Source organism: Pantherophis guttatus, chromosome 2, assembly GCF_059756535.1.
Source record: "Pantherophis guttatus breed Tessera chromosome 2, ASM5975653v1, whole genome shotgun sequence".
NCBI classification, from domain to species: domain Eukaryota; kingdom Metazoa; phylum Chordata; class Lepidosauria; order Squamata; family Colubridae; genus Pantherophis; species Pantherophis guttatus.
In genome coordinates this window covers 236935564-236951330 of record NC_142064.1, presented here as the reverse complement: position 1 = coordinate 236951330, position 15767 = coordinate 236935564, and the positions used below count along the sequence as shown (strand labels likewise).

Here is a 15767-nt window from a genome sequence, read left to right as displayed (position 1 = left end):
TTATTTATCCATTTATTTATCCATTTATTTATCCATTTATTTATCCATTTATTTATTTATTTATTTATTTATTTAGTCGCATTTCTATGCCGCCCAACTCCCGAGGGAATAAAAATTAATAAAGTACTGGCTCACATTCACATAAAGTAAAATTTTCAGTTCACAACTTTAATAGAAATACAAAGTAATATTGTTCATTATTTGGGAAACTAAACAAAATCTCCATTATCATGTCAGAAAGGAAAAAAAAACAAGGAAGGTTTTGAACAAACATGAATGGCTCCTTTTAACAGCCAAAATAAGAGACAATAAAGACTTATTTCAGAAACAAAACTTTAAAAATTAAAATGCTCAAAGTATTATTTATTCAGATAGTTGCAAAAGTATTTTTACAGAGTTGACAGAGTGAGATACAACTCATGATCCACTTGAGCTAGCAAAAGGCCAAGCTCAATATTCTTTTGCCAGGAAGCAAGGAATGTGGACATTAGTTCTCATTATCCACATTAATGAAGTAACACGTGAAATAATTTGGTAGGCACTGAAATTGGAGGTGAAAACTAGCACTGTCAACTATCAGATGAATTTTGATATTTCAGCTTCTTTCACTGCTTACTGCTAGTTTATAATATAACAAATGGGATGAATGGAAAACTTAGAAGACAGTCCACCGCATGTTAGCTGCATACACCAATCACAATGTTTTATTTTTTTTCAGAGAAAATGTTACCGTACTTAGAAAGGTTCGAAGGTTACGGGTTAAACAAGTAAATAAATGTTTAGAAGAAACTGGCAACCAGTTGAACAATTGATTGATATAATTATATAATAAATTGTCAAGTGTATATACTTTATATGCTGCTGTCATCAAATATGTACGGTAACATTTCAAATTGTGATTCAAAAAACTTTGTGCAGGTTCTACTGACTATTAGTCCAATACAGACAAAATTAATGAACCAATCTTGGGAGTACACAGAACCATGAGGCATTTATTTCAGGGATGCTTAACCCAATCCATGGCAAAACATTCACCAATGATTTAATGAAATCTGAGAATTCTCTATGCTGCTGAAAGAGCAAAGCTAATCAAAGAAATCAAAGTCCTACAGAGCCTCTCTTGACAGAAGTAAACAGGTGGTTTCATTGTTAAAAATCAGCCTTCAATCTAGATTGAAAGTGGTTTATATTCCACCAATCGTTCTGTCATATAACCTGGATCTCACCAGAAAGAAAAGTGCTTGAAAACAAAGTGGGATTCAGAGGCCACTGTGAACGAATGCAGTTACATTCTTACAGCCAAAGCAGAGATCCAAACAAAAATTCATAATAATCAATTGCAATATTAATGCACAAGGGGATATTATAATTTAGAAATATTTCTATATAACCGTGATGGCAAACCTATGGCATGCGTGCCACCATATCGGAGGGTACGTTAGCTCAGCTCTGGCACTCGTGTGTGCCAGCCAGCTGATTTTCAGGCCTTCTGGGCCCACTGGAAGTAGGGAGACAGGCTGTTTCCTGCCTCTGGAAGGCCTGGGGTTGTGATGGGGAAGGCCCGTTTTTCTCTCCCCAGCCTCCAGAGCCCTTCTAGGAGCTTGGGGAGGGTGAAAACGGCCTTTCCCCCACCCCCCCGGAGGCCCTCCGGAGGCAGGAAACAGCCTGTTTCCCTACTTCCTGTGGGCCCAAAAGGCCTGAAAATCAGCTGGCTGGCGCGCACATGAGTACCGAAGCTGAGCTCACATACCCTCTGATATGGAGGCCTTCCAGAGGTAGGAAATGGCCTGTTTGCCAACTTCCGGTGGGACCGGAAAGCCCGTTTTTTGCTTTTCCCCAGCCTCCAGACCCCTTCTAGGAGCCTGGTAAGGGTGAAAATGGCCTCCCCCCACAGAGGCGGGAGGCCGTTTTCGCCCTCCCCAAGCTCCTAGAAAGGCTCTGGAGCTTGGGGAGAGAGAAAAACGGGCCATCGCGTGTCAGAAGCGGGAGGGGGCTCATGCGTGTATGCGCGGGACGCATATGCGACCCCCCCCTCGCTCCTGGCACGTGATGGCAAAAAGGTTCGCCATCACTGCTAGTATAGGTATAGACATTATAGAAAGGGCTCCCTGTAAGGGAGGCATTCATCACTTAAGCAGAGGCTTATTAACATGATATTTAATGATTTTATGATTTTCTGGACCCAGAATAAGTGCCTATTCCAAACTATTTGAAAAGAACAAGAGCACCTCCAAGGCACTGTGATAAACTGTCCAGGAGGATGAAGCAATAACCTACTAGCATAATTCAGGAAAATTCTGAAACTGGGATAATATTCATAAGTAGAAATAAAACTTACTTAACAGGAATGGGACAAACATAAAGAGAGTAGGAGTGACATTACATATGTAAGAAATGCACACATGTACCGAGAGCCAGGAATTGGAGCATAAGGTTCCTGACAAAAGCATTTGAGTAAGAACCGAAGGAAGGGAAACTAAAAAGTATTATTGTGATGGTGTGCTACAGATTATCAAGGAGGAACATCACAATTATGCCATCCTGGGAAAGTTACAGAATCTCAAAAGGAGAAACACAATAATAATGTGAAATTTAAACTACCCAATATTCTGTTAGAAAAACAACTGTGCCAAGAAGAGGAACATCTTGAAATTACTCTGTATCTTGCTAACTGTTTCATGTTCCAGAAAGCTAAAGAAGAGACAAGATTTTCCTAGTTCTGTTTGGACAATAGGGAAGAGCTGGTTGAAGAGATAAAAGCAGTTTGAGAAGAAGTCACTTTGAGAAGAAGTTGTGGCAACATCTTAAGGTTTAAGATACCATAGAAATAGAAACTGGAAGACAGCTGTTTGTGCACTGTAGATTTCAGACAGCTAATTTCAACAAGCTAGAGAAATATGATTTCTCAGGGAATACATGGACACTGAAAAGGAGATTAAATGTCTAGACAAGATTAATTACATATGAGAGTCATCTCAGAACCCTTTTTTGTGATTTTTGAATAATATGGAGATCAGGCTAAGCACCAGAGAACTGGAGAAGGGCAAATATTGTTACTATCTACACAAAAGGAAAAAATAAGAATTAGTCAACAACTGTGATATTGGGCAGTACACAAACTTCAGCTAGAACCATTCATTTAACAATAATTTGAATTATGACCATCTTGAAATAACTGCTTACAACCTTTACTTGCATTATGCCTATCTCATGTAATCGAGCTTGGGTGACTGCCAAGACCCTGGTTGCATTAACTATGGTTGCACTGCTCTGTGCTCATGTGATTGCTATTTGTGATTGTTCATTAGGGAAGTTCAATTTGCTTAATGACCACATGCTTTGCTTAATGGTCATCATAAAAATGGTCATAAAATCAGATTTAATCATGTGATGACTCAATTTATGACCGCACTGGTTTACAACTGCAATTCCAATATCTTTCCTCCTATTTATCTTACAACAACAATCCAGTGTGGTGGGTTAAGCTGAGAGGAAGTGACTGGCTCAAGGTCACCCAGTTGGCTTTCATGCTTAAGGTAGGACTAGAACTCCTGGTTTCTAGGCCAGGACCTTAACCACTACACTGAACTAGCTTTGTTTTGGGTTGATCAAATTAATTTAAATTAAATCAAATCAGCCCAGATCTGCAAAAAGCCACAGAATCATTGGATTAAGAGTCATGGTGGCGCAGCGGTTAGAATGCAGTATTTCAGGCTAATTCTGCCGACTCTTCAATTCTCACTGGCTCAAGATTGAATCAGCTTTCCATCCTTCTGAGGTCAGAAAAATGAGGACCCAGATTGTTGAGGGGCATATGTTGACTCTGTAAACTGCTTAGAGAGGGCTGTAAAGCACTGTGAAGAGGTATATAAGTCTAAGTTCTATAAAGTGCTGCTATTAATTGGAGGCAACTGATGATTTGATTCAAAGGGTTAGTCTGTCAAATCCCATCTTGCTCTTCTGAGCAAGTAATCCTAAGTGAATATTATTAGATAGTTCTTCTCAAATTATTCACTTAGCTCTCAAACAAAATATTTCAAATGAACCAATTCCTTCATATTAAACTGTGATTGAAGAACATTTCATTTTTAATCATTCTAGCAGTAACACTAGAGAAGACTACAAGTTGACAGGGCAATCTAAAAATATCCCAAGCTTATCTATATATTTGTTGTCATGATCTTTAACTGGGCAAAATGGTACATCATAGGGCAACAATTTTTGAACCAAAGCAGTTCAAATGGGCTAACTTACAAAATGCATCCAAAACATGGGACCAATGACTCCTGAGGAAATTAAATTTGGGAAAGTTATGGCTGCTTCAATGCTACCGACTCATACTGCACCTGTATCAGCTCATACTGATCACGTGATCTTCATTTTCAACATTCTGGAACAGTTTCCCAGCCACCCATGCACTTTCTTGGTCCCTTTCCTAAACAGCATTTTATACCTGCCTGCTGGAAGGGAAGGGAAGGGAAGGGAATGTACTCCCTATCAGATTCCCACAAGGAAATACAAAGAGAAACCTGGCAGGAAGGCAGAGATCTTTCATGCTTCCACTGCTTTTTTGCTTGCCCGTGGTCATTCTGTTCCTCTGTTTAGGTAAGGATGTATCTCTGAAAGAATTACCCAACAAAACCCAGGTTGTCTAGTAACTTTTAAAGGTAACAAAATGGCAGCAAAGAAAACAATTCTGTTTTTATTGTTCTAAACCTTGCTTGCCTTATTTCTCTTATTTCAACTATGATCTCTTGCCAAAACATTTATGGATTTTGTATTCTCAAATCTTCTATCATCCATTTTTGTTTTCAGAGTCGTTACAGCAGAGTTGTGATACTTCAGAAAATCCAAATAGCTGTATCTTATTTGTTCTGATTTTGAGAAATTTAGACCTGATGGAAATGCTGGCTGAAGAAACTCAGCTTTCATTTTATGGATGAGATAGAATTTCAAGCCAGGGCTTGAATAGTTCAGTATCAGCCTCTAAACTGTCTAGGTAATTTAGCAGCAGTCCTTAAGCAAACAAGGAGAGCTAGAGGAGGGGTGCATTTACTGCAGGTTTATTATAGCTTAAGTAGATAGAATATCTAAAAAATATGTCACAAAGGCAGAAAAATGACAGAGAAAGAATGCAAAGACTATTCCACCTCTCTTTAAACTGAATAAAGCTTTGCAGTACTTGATGAGTTACAAAGAACTGAATTAAAAGATTAAAAACAAAAGGAACATCCAGTCCTGCATAATGCTAAAATATTTTCATTCTGTGACTGTACAATATTTAGCACAGGGGTTTCCCATGAAAGGCAAACTGCAATAGCAGTTCTTCCTGAAGAAATTAGGTACTGGAAAATTTAGTTTATCAACTGAAAGAAGCCTTTAAATTAAGCAAGATGTTACCATTTTTGGTGGGCATACTATATACTTTTTTCATAATGTATTTAGATAGTATTTAAATGACACTCATACAAAATCTTTGTAACACGTAGTTCATAGCTTCTCTTCCAAATTAAATTATGATGCAATTGCCTTTATTTTCTTTCTCTATTTTCCATATAAGAACAAGTAAGAAAACGATTGCACTGTTCTTTTTTGTAGTAAGCAGAAGTAATGTTTTATATATATATCGACTTACAATTGAGACCAAACTTTCTGTTGTTAAGTGAGACATTTGTTAAGTGAGTTTTCCTCACCTTTCTTGTCACAGTTGTTAAAAATGAATATTGCAATCGTTAAGTTAGTAACACGGTTGTTAAGTGAATCTGGCTTCCCCACTTTGCTTGTCAGAAACTCACAAAAGGTGATCACATGACCCAGGACAGTGCAACCATCATAAATATGGGTCAGTTGCCAAGTATCTGAATTTTGATCATGTGACCATGGGGATGCTGCAATGGTCGTTAAGTGTGAAAAACAGTCGTAAATCACTTTTTTCAGTGCTATTTTAACTTTGAAAGGTCACTAATGGAACTGTTGTAAATTGAGGACTACCTGTATTACAGTGAATAATGGATTTTGTTTCTTTATCAAAGATGTAATACTAGAATAAGAGTCTTTAGCCACCTCAGCCTACAATGGATTAGCTCCTCCTCTTAATTACTAAAGAAGGAATGGAATTAAATAAATATATGAACCTTATTTGCATGCCATGTTTATATATAGGCATTCAACCCAAATTTAAAATATAGGGGCTACCCTTTCTCATTATGCTAAAAAACCAATAAATATCCAATAGGATATGTATCAAAGAACTCAACATTTATAGGTTGGCTGATCTTGTAATAGCAAAGTTATTATTAATCTGGCTAGCAATCTCTAAATCCCAGGAAATACAAATTAGGTATTAACTTAGCCTTTGAAGTGGATCAACAATGTAGACTTGGACAGGTTATCCAATTAATGCTCTAAAAGGTAATCTGGTTTATTGCAATTGAAAGTTCAGGTCATCCCTGATGATTATACAATAGTTACAAAATGCTCACTTATGATTAGCACAAGTTAATATTTCACATTTTAATTTATTATATATTCTAAGTGTGAATGAATGAAACAGAATGAAACAGAAACACTGATAAGATTTGAAGTATTATCACAAATTTTAACACAAGCCTCAAAGTGGTAAATTAAAGGACGGGCTGCAGGGGAAAAAAAACTAAAGAAAAGTTCCTATACTTCCATAACCTTATAATCAGACAATTCTTTATAGTAAAAAGTTACCTTGAGGTGTGATTTGAGTCACTGGTCTTTGTTGTATTTCCAGATTGTATACTATTTGCTTCACTAGGAGGATCTTTCACAATATCTGACTTTGGCCTGAAAAAAAAAAAAGAATGCCGGAAGAAAAGTTAACAATACATTATACATATACTGGTATTCTGGGAATATCATTCCTGAAACTGGGATAATTAGTAACCTAAAGGTAAACCTTCTCTCATACATATACAAACATACATACATACGTTTATGTATATCTATATGTCTCTATATGTATGTGTATATGTATGTGTGTGTGTATATATGTATGTATGTATGTACACACACACACACATATATATACAAGGAAGGACTCACTGGAGAAGACCCTAATGCTGGGAATGATTGAGGGCAAAAGAAGAAGGAGACAGCAGAGAACAAGGTGGCTGGATGGGAGTCCCTGAAGCAGTCGTTATGAGCTTAAATGGTCTCCAGGGGATGGTAGAGGACAGGAAGGCCTGGAGGAACGTTGTCCATGGGGTCATGATGGGTCGGACACGACTTCGCAACTAACAACAACACACACACACACACACACACACACATATATACACATACATAAGTGTGTGTGTGTCTGTGTGTGTGTACACACACACACAGAGAGATACATCATTATATAATTAATGCAGGTTTTCTGCATTATTCATCTATGAAATCAACGAGAGTAGCTCAATAAAGTCATGTGGAGAACAAAATAAAATAAATTCATGCTAATGTTTTTAACAAGAATTATATTTCTTTCTATTGTGGGAAAATTTAAAATGGCATGTAATTTATAAAATGAGGACAGCATTCAGGAAAAAGTCATGTAACTTGAATTAAGTGGTAGAGTTGACATAGAGAAGGAGAGAATTACTGTGGGATCACAATTTAGAAATCATTGCCAATTAGGATTAAGAATTCTTCAAAAAATATCAAGCTGTCTGGAATTTCAAGACTGGGGAAAATAGGTATGCACATGCATGAGTTACAGATACAAATTAGTTTGTCCGCATAACTTTTAATGGGTGATACAGAAACATACTTAGTCTTCTTGTTGGTATTCTTCTTTATAACACTTTGACTAACTTCTTTTTCTTTGTCTGTTTTTTTCTCTTCTTGCTTTTCCACCTTTTCTTTCTTCTCCTTTTTAGGAGGTGGTGGGGTAGCATATTGCTGAGCAACTTGTTGTGCTACAAGCTGAGAATTTATCCTAGGTTTCCTATAAGATGGGAGGAAATAGAAAAGGAATACGCATTGTCAGTGACTTTATTAAAATAAATGGGCAACTGGTGAAAAAAATATCAATAAAAGAAGTGTTTTATCGAAGTAAGCAATGCTTAATCTTAATTAACAAAAATGTAATGTCTAAAATTTTTAAACACTATGTTCACCAAAATATTGAACATCCCTTATATTTAAAATAGAATTCTAGCCTATGCTTGTTTTGAAGAACACTCATATATTTCTCAAAAATATATGAATGTAATAATTTTGTTTAAAATATGAAGATACGAAGATGTACTCTGTGGGCCACTGCATATTCTGTACACCATGACGTTTTCAAAGTCATTTCATTATTTCATTACATGGACACTGCTATTTTGTTGAACAACTACGAATAGAGTTAGTAATGTCTCATTTAACTATTATCAATCAGAATAAATCCTTCTTCCTTAAATTTAAAAGCTGAGAGTCTGTCAATCAAAGCAAAGTTAAAAACAAACAATACATTCAGAGTGTCATAATTAGAAGTCATGTCTCTACCAGCCTCCAACTGGTACTGATTGTGAACGCTACTTTCTGTAATTTTCTATAATTGTTATAACATACTGAGACTTAAAGCTGAGCGCAACTAGAAAACTACAATTTGGAAAGGCTTTTTTAGAATTTCTTCAAACAAAAGACATAACATTGGCCAGTCATCATCACTAAGAAGTAACTGCTATGTGGCAGCTAGTAACCTATAATCCAAGAGTAGGAAAATGAGATTCATAAAGTCTTTGATTCAGGTCATGGTTTCTTTCTTGGCTACATTCTGATCACCAGATTTTTAAGGATATAACAGAACTGGAAAAGTGCAGAATTGATCTACTAAAATGACCAAAGGCTCAAAAATCTTTCTTTCAGGAAAATACTGTTTGGAACTTTTTAGTTTGGAAAAAGATTTGACAGCAGATATTATTATTATTTTTTTAAAAAATTGATTTATATGCCGCCCTTCTCCGGAGACTCAGGGCGGCTTACAATGCGTTAAGCAATAGCCTTCATACTTTTGTATATTTTATACAAAGTCAGTTTATTGCCCCCACAATCTGGGTCCTCATTTTACCTACCTTAGAAAGGATGGAAGGCTGAGTCAACCTTGAGCCTGGTGAAATTTGAACTTGCAGTAATTGCAGGCAGCTGGTGTTAATAACAGTGCTTTAGTCTGCTGCGCCACCAGGGCTCTATCTTATTGAAGTGCATACAATCACACATGACTTCTTGAAGACTTGTAGTGAAGGAGAACTTGCCAACTCATGTAACAGCTTGTTCCCCTGGTTGGCAGTTTGTACAGACAAGACACTCCTCCTAATATCAACCCAGAAGTTCCTTCCTTTAGTTTTAACCCAATCTATTGCTAACTAGAGCAATAGGGAATAAGTTAATTTCATCTCCCGTGTGACATCTCTTCAGATAATCATTCCTCAAAGGGTTAGGTTTCAAACCTTTCACTATCTTATTAGTTTTCAGCTCCACTAGATATATCAGACCATGAAATCAACCCCACAGGATGTCTACAGCAACTTTTATTTGAGATTGGCTATAACAGTCTTGCAAGTTTAATTTTGCTATACTTTCTGTATTTTCTTTTTATAATTCAATGAATTAGAGAAATATGTGTCTGAGCTGCTTCCAAACATTATCTGAAAATTCTGGACTAAAAAAAAAATTGTAGTCCCATTGCCTTACCAACAGTCAGCTTATCTTTGCAATGTTATCCTTCTTAGTGTCTACATTAGTACTGCTCTGAATTTGCTCCAATGTTACTGTCCTTTTTGAATGTGGTGACCAGAATTAAACATAGTACTTCAAACAGAATCTAACCAGGACAGGGTAGAATGGAACAATTACTTCCTGTGATCTGGATCTTATGCTCCTGTTGCTATTATCTTGTACCCCAATATAATATTTGCCCTTTAACAACTGCATTAGACTACTGACTTGTTTAATTTGTGGTCTACAAGGGCACCCATATACTTTTCATAAAGGCTTAGGTTCCTCTGTCCAGTTGTGTCTCACTCTAGGGGGCAGTGTTCATCTCCCGTTTCTTAGCCAGGGAAAACAGTGTTGTCTAAAGACATTTCAGTGGTCATGTGGCCAGCATGACTATACACCGAGGCACATAGAACTCATGTTTATTGTCAAACCAGAATACATCTGGTAGAAGAGCTAGTTGATTGCTAACAGAAATCCCGATTAATATTTAAAACAATTCCTTACACGGACAGGTTTTTGTAAAATGAAGCAAAGATTTGTTAACCAACTACAGGTAGTCTTCAACTTACAACCAGTCATTTAGTGACTGTTTGATGTTCTGACAGCCTGGATGCAAAACTTCCAATGATAGTTCCCTATGACATGATCACACTTGATCATGAGCACTCAGCAACTGGGACACATTGATGGCCATTTGTAGCACCCCATAGCTATATAACCATGTTTTATAATGGTTTTCCTGAAAATTTGCATTTACTTCCAGTTTTTGGCAAAACTGCATCCATAGCAAACTATTGGTTCACTTAATGAGTCCTACAAAAAGGTCATAAGACTGGGTTAGTCATATGACCAATCCACTTTATGACCATGATGGAGAGACTCCATTACAGTGGGAACTCAAAGGCTACTTATAACTGTACTGACAGACGGGCAATTGAGGTATTTGCAATTATTAATTGGGGGATAAAAATCAATCAATATTCAAAAAGGTTTATTTTCTTCACAAGGTAGATGAAGTTATGCCTCTTCATTTTCTACTTGTTATACAAACTGTACTGCCAACAATCATTTCAAGGATAAATTAAAAGTTCTAAAATTCTAAAGTTAGAAACAGCAGATGCCTGGAGAACTGTCCCATGGAGGAGATGTCTTTCAAGCAAAAGTACTGTTCCTAAGGGATTGAAACCAATGTGCGGAACAGATACAATGTACTTCAGGAGCCTGATATAAATCACTGAGGTATAATCTTTGCTTTTACTTTCAAACTACTTCATATTGATAGCAGTGTCCACAGCAACCTCATTGTTATGAGGTTAACTGCACATTAATTACAATAAAGAACTGTGTATGTGAGAGCAGTAATTCAAAAACTCAGGATTAATCAATGGGTTATTTGTTAACTTCCCACGCACAACCCAAGTGTTGCCCACTCCACATTGATGTTATGTTGATGGCACCTGACTAAACATAAGGTAAAGGTAAAAGTTCCCCTCTCACATATGTGCTACTCATTCCTGATTCTAGGGAGCGGTGCTCATCTCCGTTTCAAAGCCAAAGAGCCAGCGCTGTCCGAAGTTGCCTCCGTGGTCATGTGGCCGGCATGACTAAACGTCAAAGGCACCCGGAACACTGTTACCTTCCCACCAAAGGTGGTCCCTATTTTTCTACTTGCATTTTTAGATACTTTTGAACTGCTAGGTTGGCAGAAGCTGGCACAAGTAACGGAAGCTTGCTCCATTACACGGTGCTAGGGATTTGAACCGCCAATCGACAAGCTCAGCATCTTAGCCACTACGTTCCTTAACTAAACATAAATTTAAATAATATAGTTATTGCTTTAAATTGAATTCCTAATTGAGCAGGATGAAATGGCACTTTTCACTTTTTAAGATTTTTACTTTTTTAAATTCTTACTTTCCCTTAAATTGATAAGAGTATTGTTGAGAAAACACCTAGCCCACTTTCTCCCAATGCTTCATCCTCCAAATACCTTCTTCAATCTATTGCCTATTCCACATTTCATTTAATTTTCTTCAATTAAATGGGCTCTCTATCCCATTACTTTAGAACAATCAGGATCTTTGTCTTGAATTAAATCACATTGGTAGGACAAAGTAACAACTTGGTTTTCCTTCACAAAAGCTGAATTGCAAACTGTTTCATATGCTGAGCAAATAAACATTTTGTGCTTTTATACTACTCATCAATCATTACCAAAGACTTCATACTTCAAGTCAATAAAATACAGATGTCTTCAACAGAACTTCACAGTTTGTGCAATTATAGGCTAAGAATTAGATACATATTTTGCAGTATTATTGTATTTATATCCAAAATATCAGAGTCACAATTTTAACTGAAAGAATACAATTAAGAATGCTATCTGAATTAAAAGAAAGAAAATGTACAAGACATAATATCATAAGCTTGAAAGTACAAGAATTTTTAAAACTTTGATTGCTTCAATATACAAAAGAAAAAGTAACAGACATTTTAAAACAGAAAAAAGGAAAAGTCTTTATATTTGTGTTTTTAAAAATATAGAACACTTTTTAATACATAATTAAAACTGGGGACTTTGGTTGTTGCAGAGTTTCATTGCCCAACTAGGTAACGTTGTCAGTGCTTGAAGGAAGTTTGGGTTTGCTCAGACAAACTATCAAACAGCAAACAACAATTTAATGAAATAACAGGTACAGGTGCATCTAAAGTCAGAGGCATCAAAATGGATTGTGCAACTAGGCAATAAGCCCATCCCTTTTAACACGTAACATACATTGCGCGCATATGAAACGGGTGGTTTGCTTGGTCATGCATGTTATTCTATAGCTTGTGTTTTTCACTGTGGGTTTCCTGAGACAGTGACAAGTGTGTGAGATGGTCTCTAGAAGTTATATCTTACCCATTTTAAATTTCCAACAAAACAAAATTGACTACAAACTTTTTAAATATTCTCTTGCATGCCCAATAAATGTAAAAAAAAAAAAAAATCCCTTCAGCTGAGTAAGTTTCATCTTCATAAAAGTCATTAGGCATCTGCAGAATGTTATATGAATACCTAGAGCTGTGATGGCGAACCTGTGGCACGCGAGCGTTGTCCTAGCTCAGCTCCAGCATGCATGCGCGCTCTGGCCAGCTGATTTTCGAGTCTTCTGGGCCCACCGGAAGTCGGCAAATGGGCTGTTTCTGGCCTCCGGAGGGCCTCTGGGCTGTTTTCGCCCTTCCCAGGCTCCTAGAAAGCCTCTGGAGCTTGGGGAGGGCGAAAAACAGGCCTACCGGGTCCACTGTGCCAACACATGCTAAAAGCGGGGGGAGCACAGGGGGCTGCACGTGCATGTGTGGGGTGCTGGGCACATAGAATTATGGGTGTGGGCACGCACACTTGCGACCACCCCGTACTCCTCCCGCTTTTCGCACACGATGGCAAAAAGGTTAGCCATCACTGACCTAGAGGGATATGCATGCATGTCATAGATAAAAGGGATGGGGGCTTGTATCATGATGATGCTGTTATGTTATTTAATGTGGGATATTGTAATTTTTTAATTCAGGGGTTTTGCAAATAACTAATATCCATCTTAACAAATACAAGTGACTTAAGAGTCAAATCACCTGTAGGCGACATGGGCAACTTTTAAGTTTAGTAAATAAATAATACTCTTTGCTTTATTAAAAATACACTATTGTTGGAATAATTCAAATCTCATTTTAAAACTAAAATAATTTAGGAATTTGGCACCTGGGCCAAACTGTAAAACCAGGATATATTTTAATGAATACACTGCCATGTTGCAATTATAGGCAATCCAAATTTCTCTTGTAATAACTAAATGCTTGGCAATTAGACTGATCTAATATTTTAATATGTCAATCTGCCTTTGACTATAATCAATCAGAAAGATTTACTGCAATTTTCAAATACAAATTATCCCAAGGTGTAACTCATATGAATAATGACTGAAATTATATTTTCATCCTAATAGCTCCAAATATCATGTGCAGCCTTTCATGAAGTAAATTCAAGAGAACTACTAATAAAAATGAAACCAAGCCCCTGCCATTATGTCTTAAGGAGTAATTCTGTTCCTAGTGATTTATGACTTGGTTTCTTATGTTCCATAGAGAAACTGAAGTCAAAATACATGTTAGTGATAAAATTGAAAGTCAGAAAGTTACCACCCCCACCCCATCATATGATAAACAGAATTTGGAAGAAAAAAACCTAGTGTTGTTTTTCACATTTTAAAAAAATAGCGATCTGCTAAAAGTAGCTTACAGATATTAGCATATGAATCCTTTTAAATCAATACATCAATCTGGAAATGATATTCATTTTAATATTTACTTTTCCCTGCAAACGTGATAGGATTTTTAAATATCAGTTTATGTTAATTTTTATCTGAAAAAGTTGATATATTTTCACCCCAAAATAAATTTTGGTGTCATTTTTCCAACTTATTTAGCTTTTAATACTACTATTGCAGTCATGGGAGCATCTAAGTGCTTCTGGGTTGAAAAGATTGAATGGTGACATCACCATTACCTAGAGGGATGCCCAGTTGAGAGCTCCTTTCATGTCACCATTAAATTGCCTACTTAATTTGTACCCATTTATCTACTCGTGGTTGCCCACTTTCAAACTGTTGGGTCAACAGGAGTTGGAGTGATGGGAGGTCACCTCATTCCACCACACCAACCAGGTATCAAACATGAGCCAGTGCAATGTCCTAACCTCATGAGCCACCACACTCCTTTTATTTGAATTGTTTAAAGCAACAGATAAAATCCCATTTTTATGGATTTACAGATAGCATATGATGTTTACTCTAATTAATTGAATAACATTATAAATTAATAAATTGTTGCACAATATTAATTTTGTATGAAATACGTATTATGCAAACATAGTTATATTCATATTTAGACAAAACATGTTTCAAAAATGACTACTGTACCATATCAAATGCTTTTTTCATATCTGAGATCACTAATACAGATCTTAATTTTTCTGAATGTACATCCAAAATGTCAATTGGTATACTAATATCAGATACCTAGCAGGATAAATAATCAAAAGTAACAATCCTCTATTATCTAAATACAAGAGTTACTATTAATATTTTTACATCAACATTTTATCAAGAAAATCAGATGATAATCAGCAGCTCTCAAATTTACATGAATATAATCTTAACTGAAGGAGCCTGGGAAAACTATGTAAAATATATCATTATACGTCTCTGATAATATTCTGTTAGCAAAGAAGAAGTCAATATGACTTAGACCACTCAACAGAGAAATAATTTGTTAGGAACTTTTTCTAAATCCTATTACTGGTATCTGTAATTTGAGGGGAGATAAACATGTATTATCAAGTTAAAAAGGCAGCTTGATAAGTGTAATCTTAGAATTACATTATACAGAAACTGATTAATTTCTTTGTCAGTTAAAGCTAATTAAGTATTATTCTGAGTTACAATCATCATTTTATATAGGATATTCTTAACAGAAGAGGCAATATTACATTGTTGCAACTTTTTCAACTGAGAAGCTGGTAAGCACTAAGTCTTTACAAATATTTTGGCTTTATATACAGGTAATTCAATGAATATTCTGTTTCAAGTTAATAAAAAGAATTAAGATCCTATTTAGCCCTTCTAAAAGTACTACATAATTCTGGTATAGATTATCTTATATGCGTGATTATAAATTTCTTAACATTTTTGTTCCTAAATTATTTTTTCTGAAATTATTTCTGTACATGATGCTTAGAATACTTTCTGGAACTGCTCTGTTTCAACTTTTAAAAATTCAAGTTAAAGATAAGAGTTCTAAGAGCTACAGCATTGTGTATTCATGATCATGATTCAGGCTCTGGAGTTTTGTTTTAAAAAAAACTTTAGTCATTCATGCCAAAGAATTCGCATTTACAAATTAGAATATGGTACCTACAGTTTCTTCAACAGTGTGACCCTGTATTCTAAGAGGCTCTGAAGGACCTAGAGTGGCCAGGAAGAAAGTTTGAAGCAGGAAGGGGTGGGTGGGTTCAGGGA

At 36.2% G+C, this 15767-nt stretch overlaps 1 protein-coding gene across 2 annotated transcripts in view; it reads right to left on the bottom strand.

Annotated features, from left to right (window-relative positions):
- Positions 1–15767, bottom strand: part of RYBP (RING1 and YY1 binding protein) — a 75731-nt gene that overhangs the window by 4851 nt on the left and 55113 nt on the right. The window contains exons 3-5 of one of the 2 annotated variants that reach the window (XM_087887926.1): positions 7778–7954; positions 6718–6813; positions 4530–4619 (exon numbers count right to left, since the gene is read on the bottom strand). In XM_087887926.1, the coding sequence (XP_087744052.1) occupies positions 4530–4619; positions 6718–6813; positions 7778–7954 (363 nt within the window). The remainder of the gene's footprint in view (positions 1–4529; positions 4620–6717; positions 6814–7777; positions 7955–15767) is intronic. The other variant, XM_034440565.3, reaches the window with a different exon arrangement.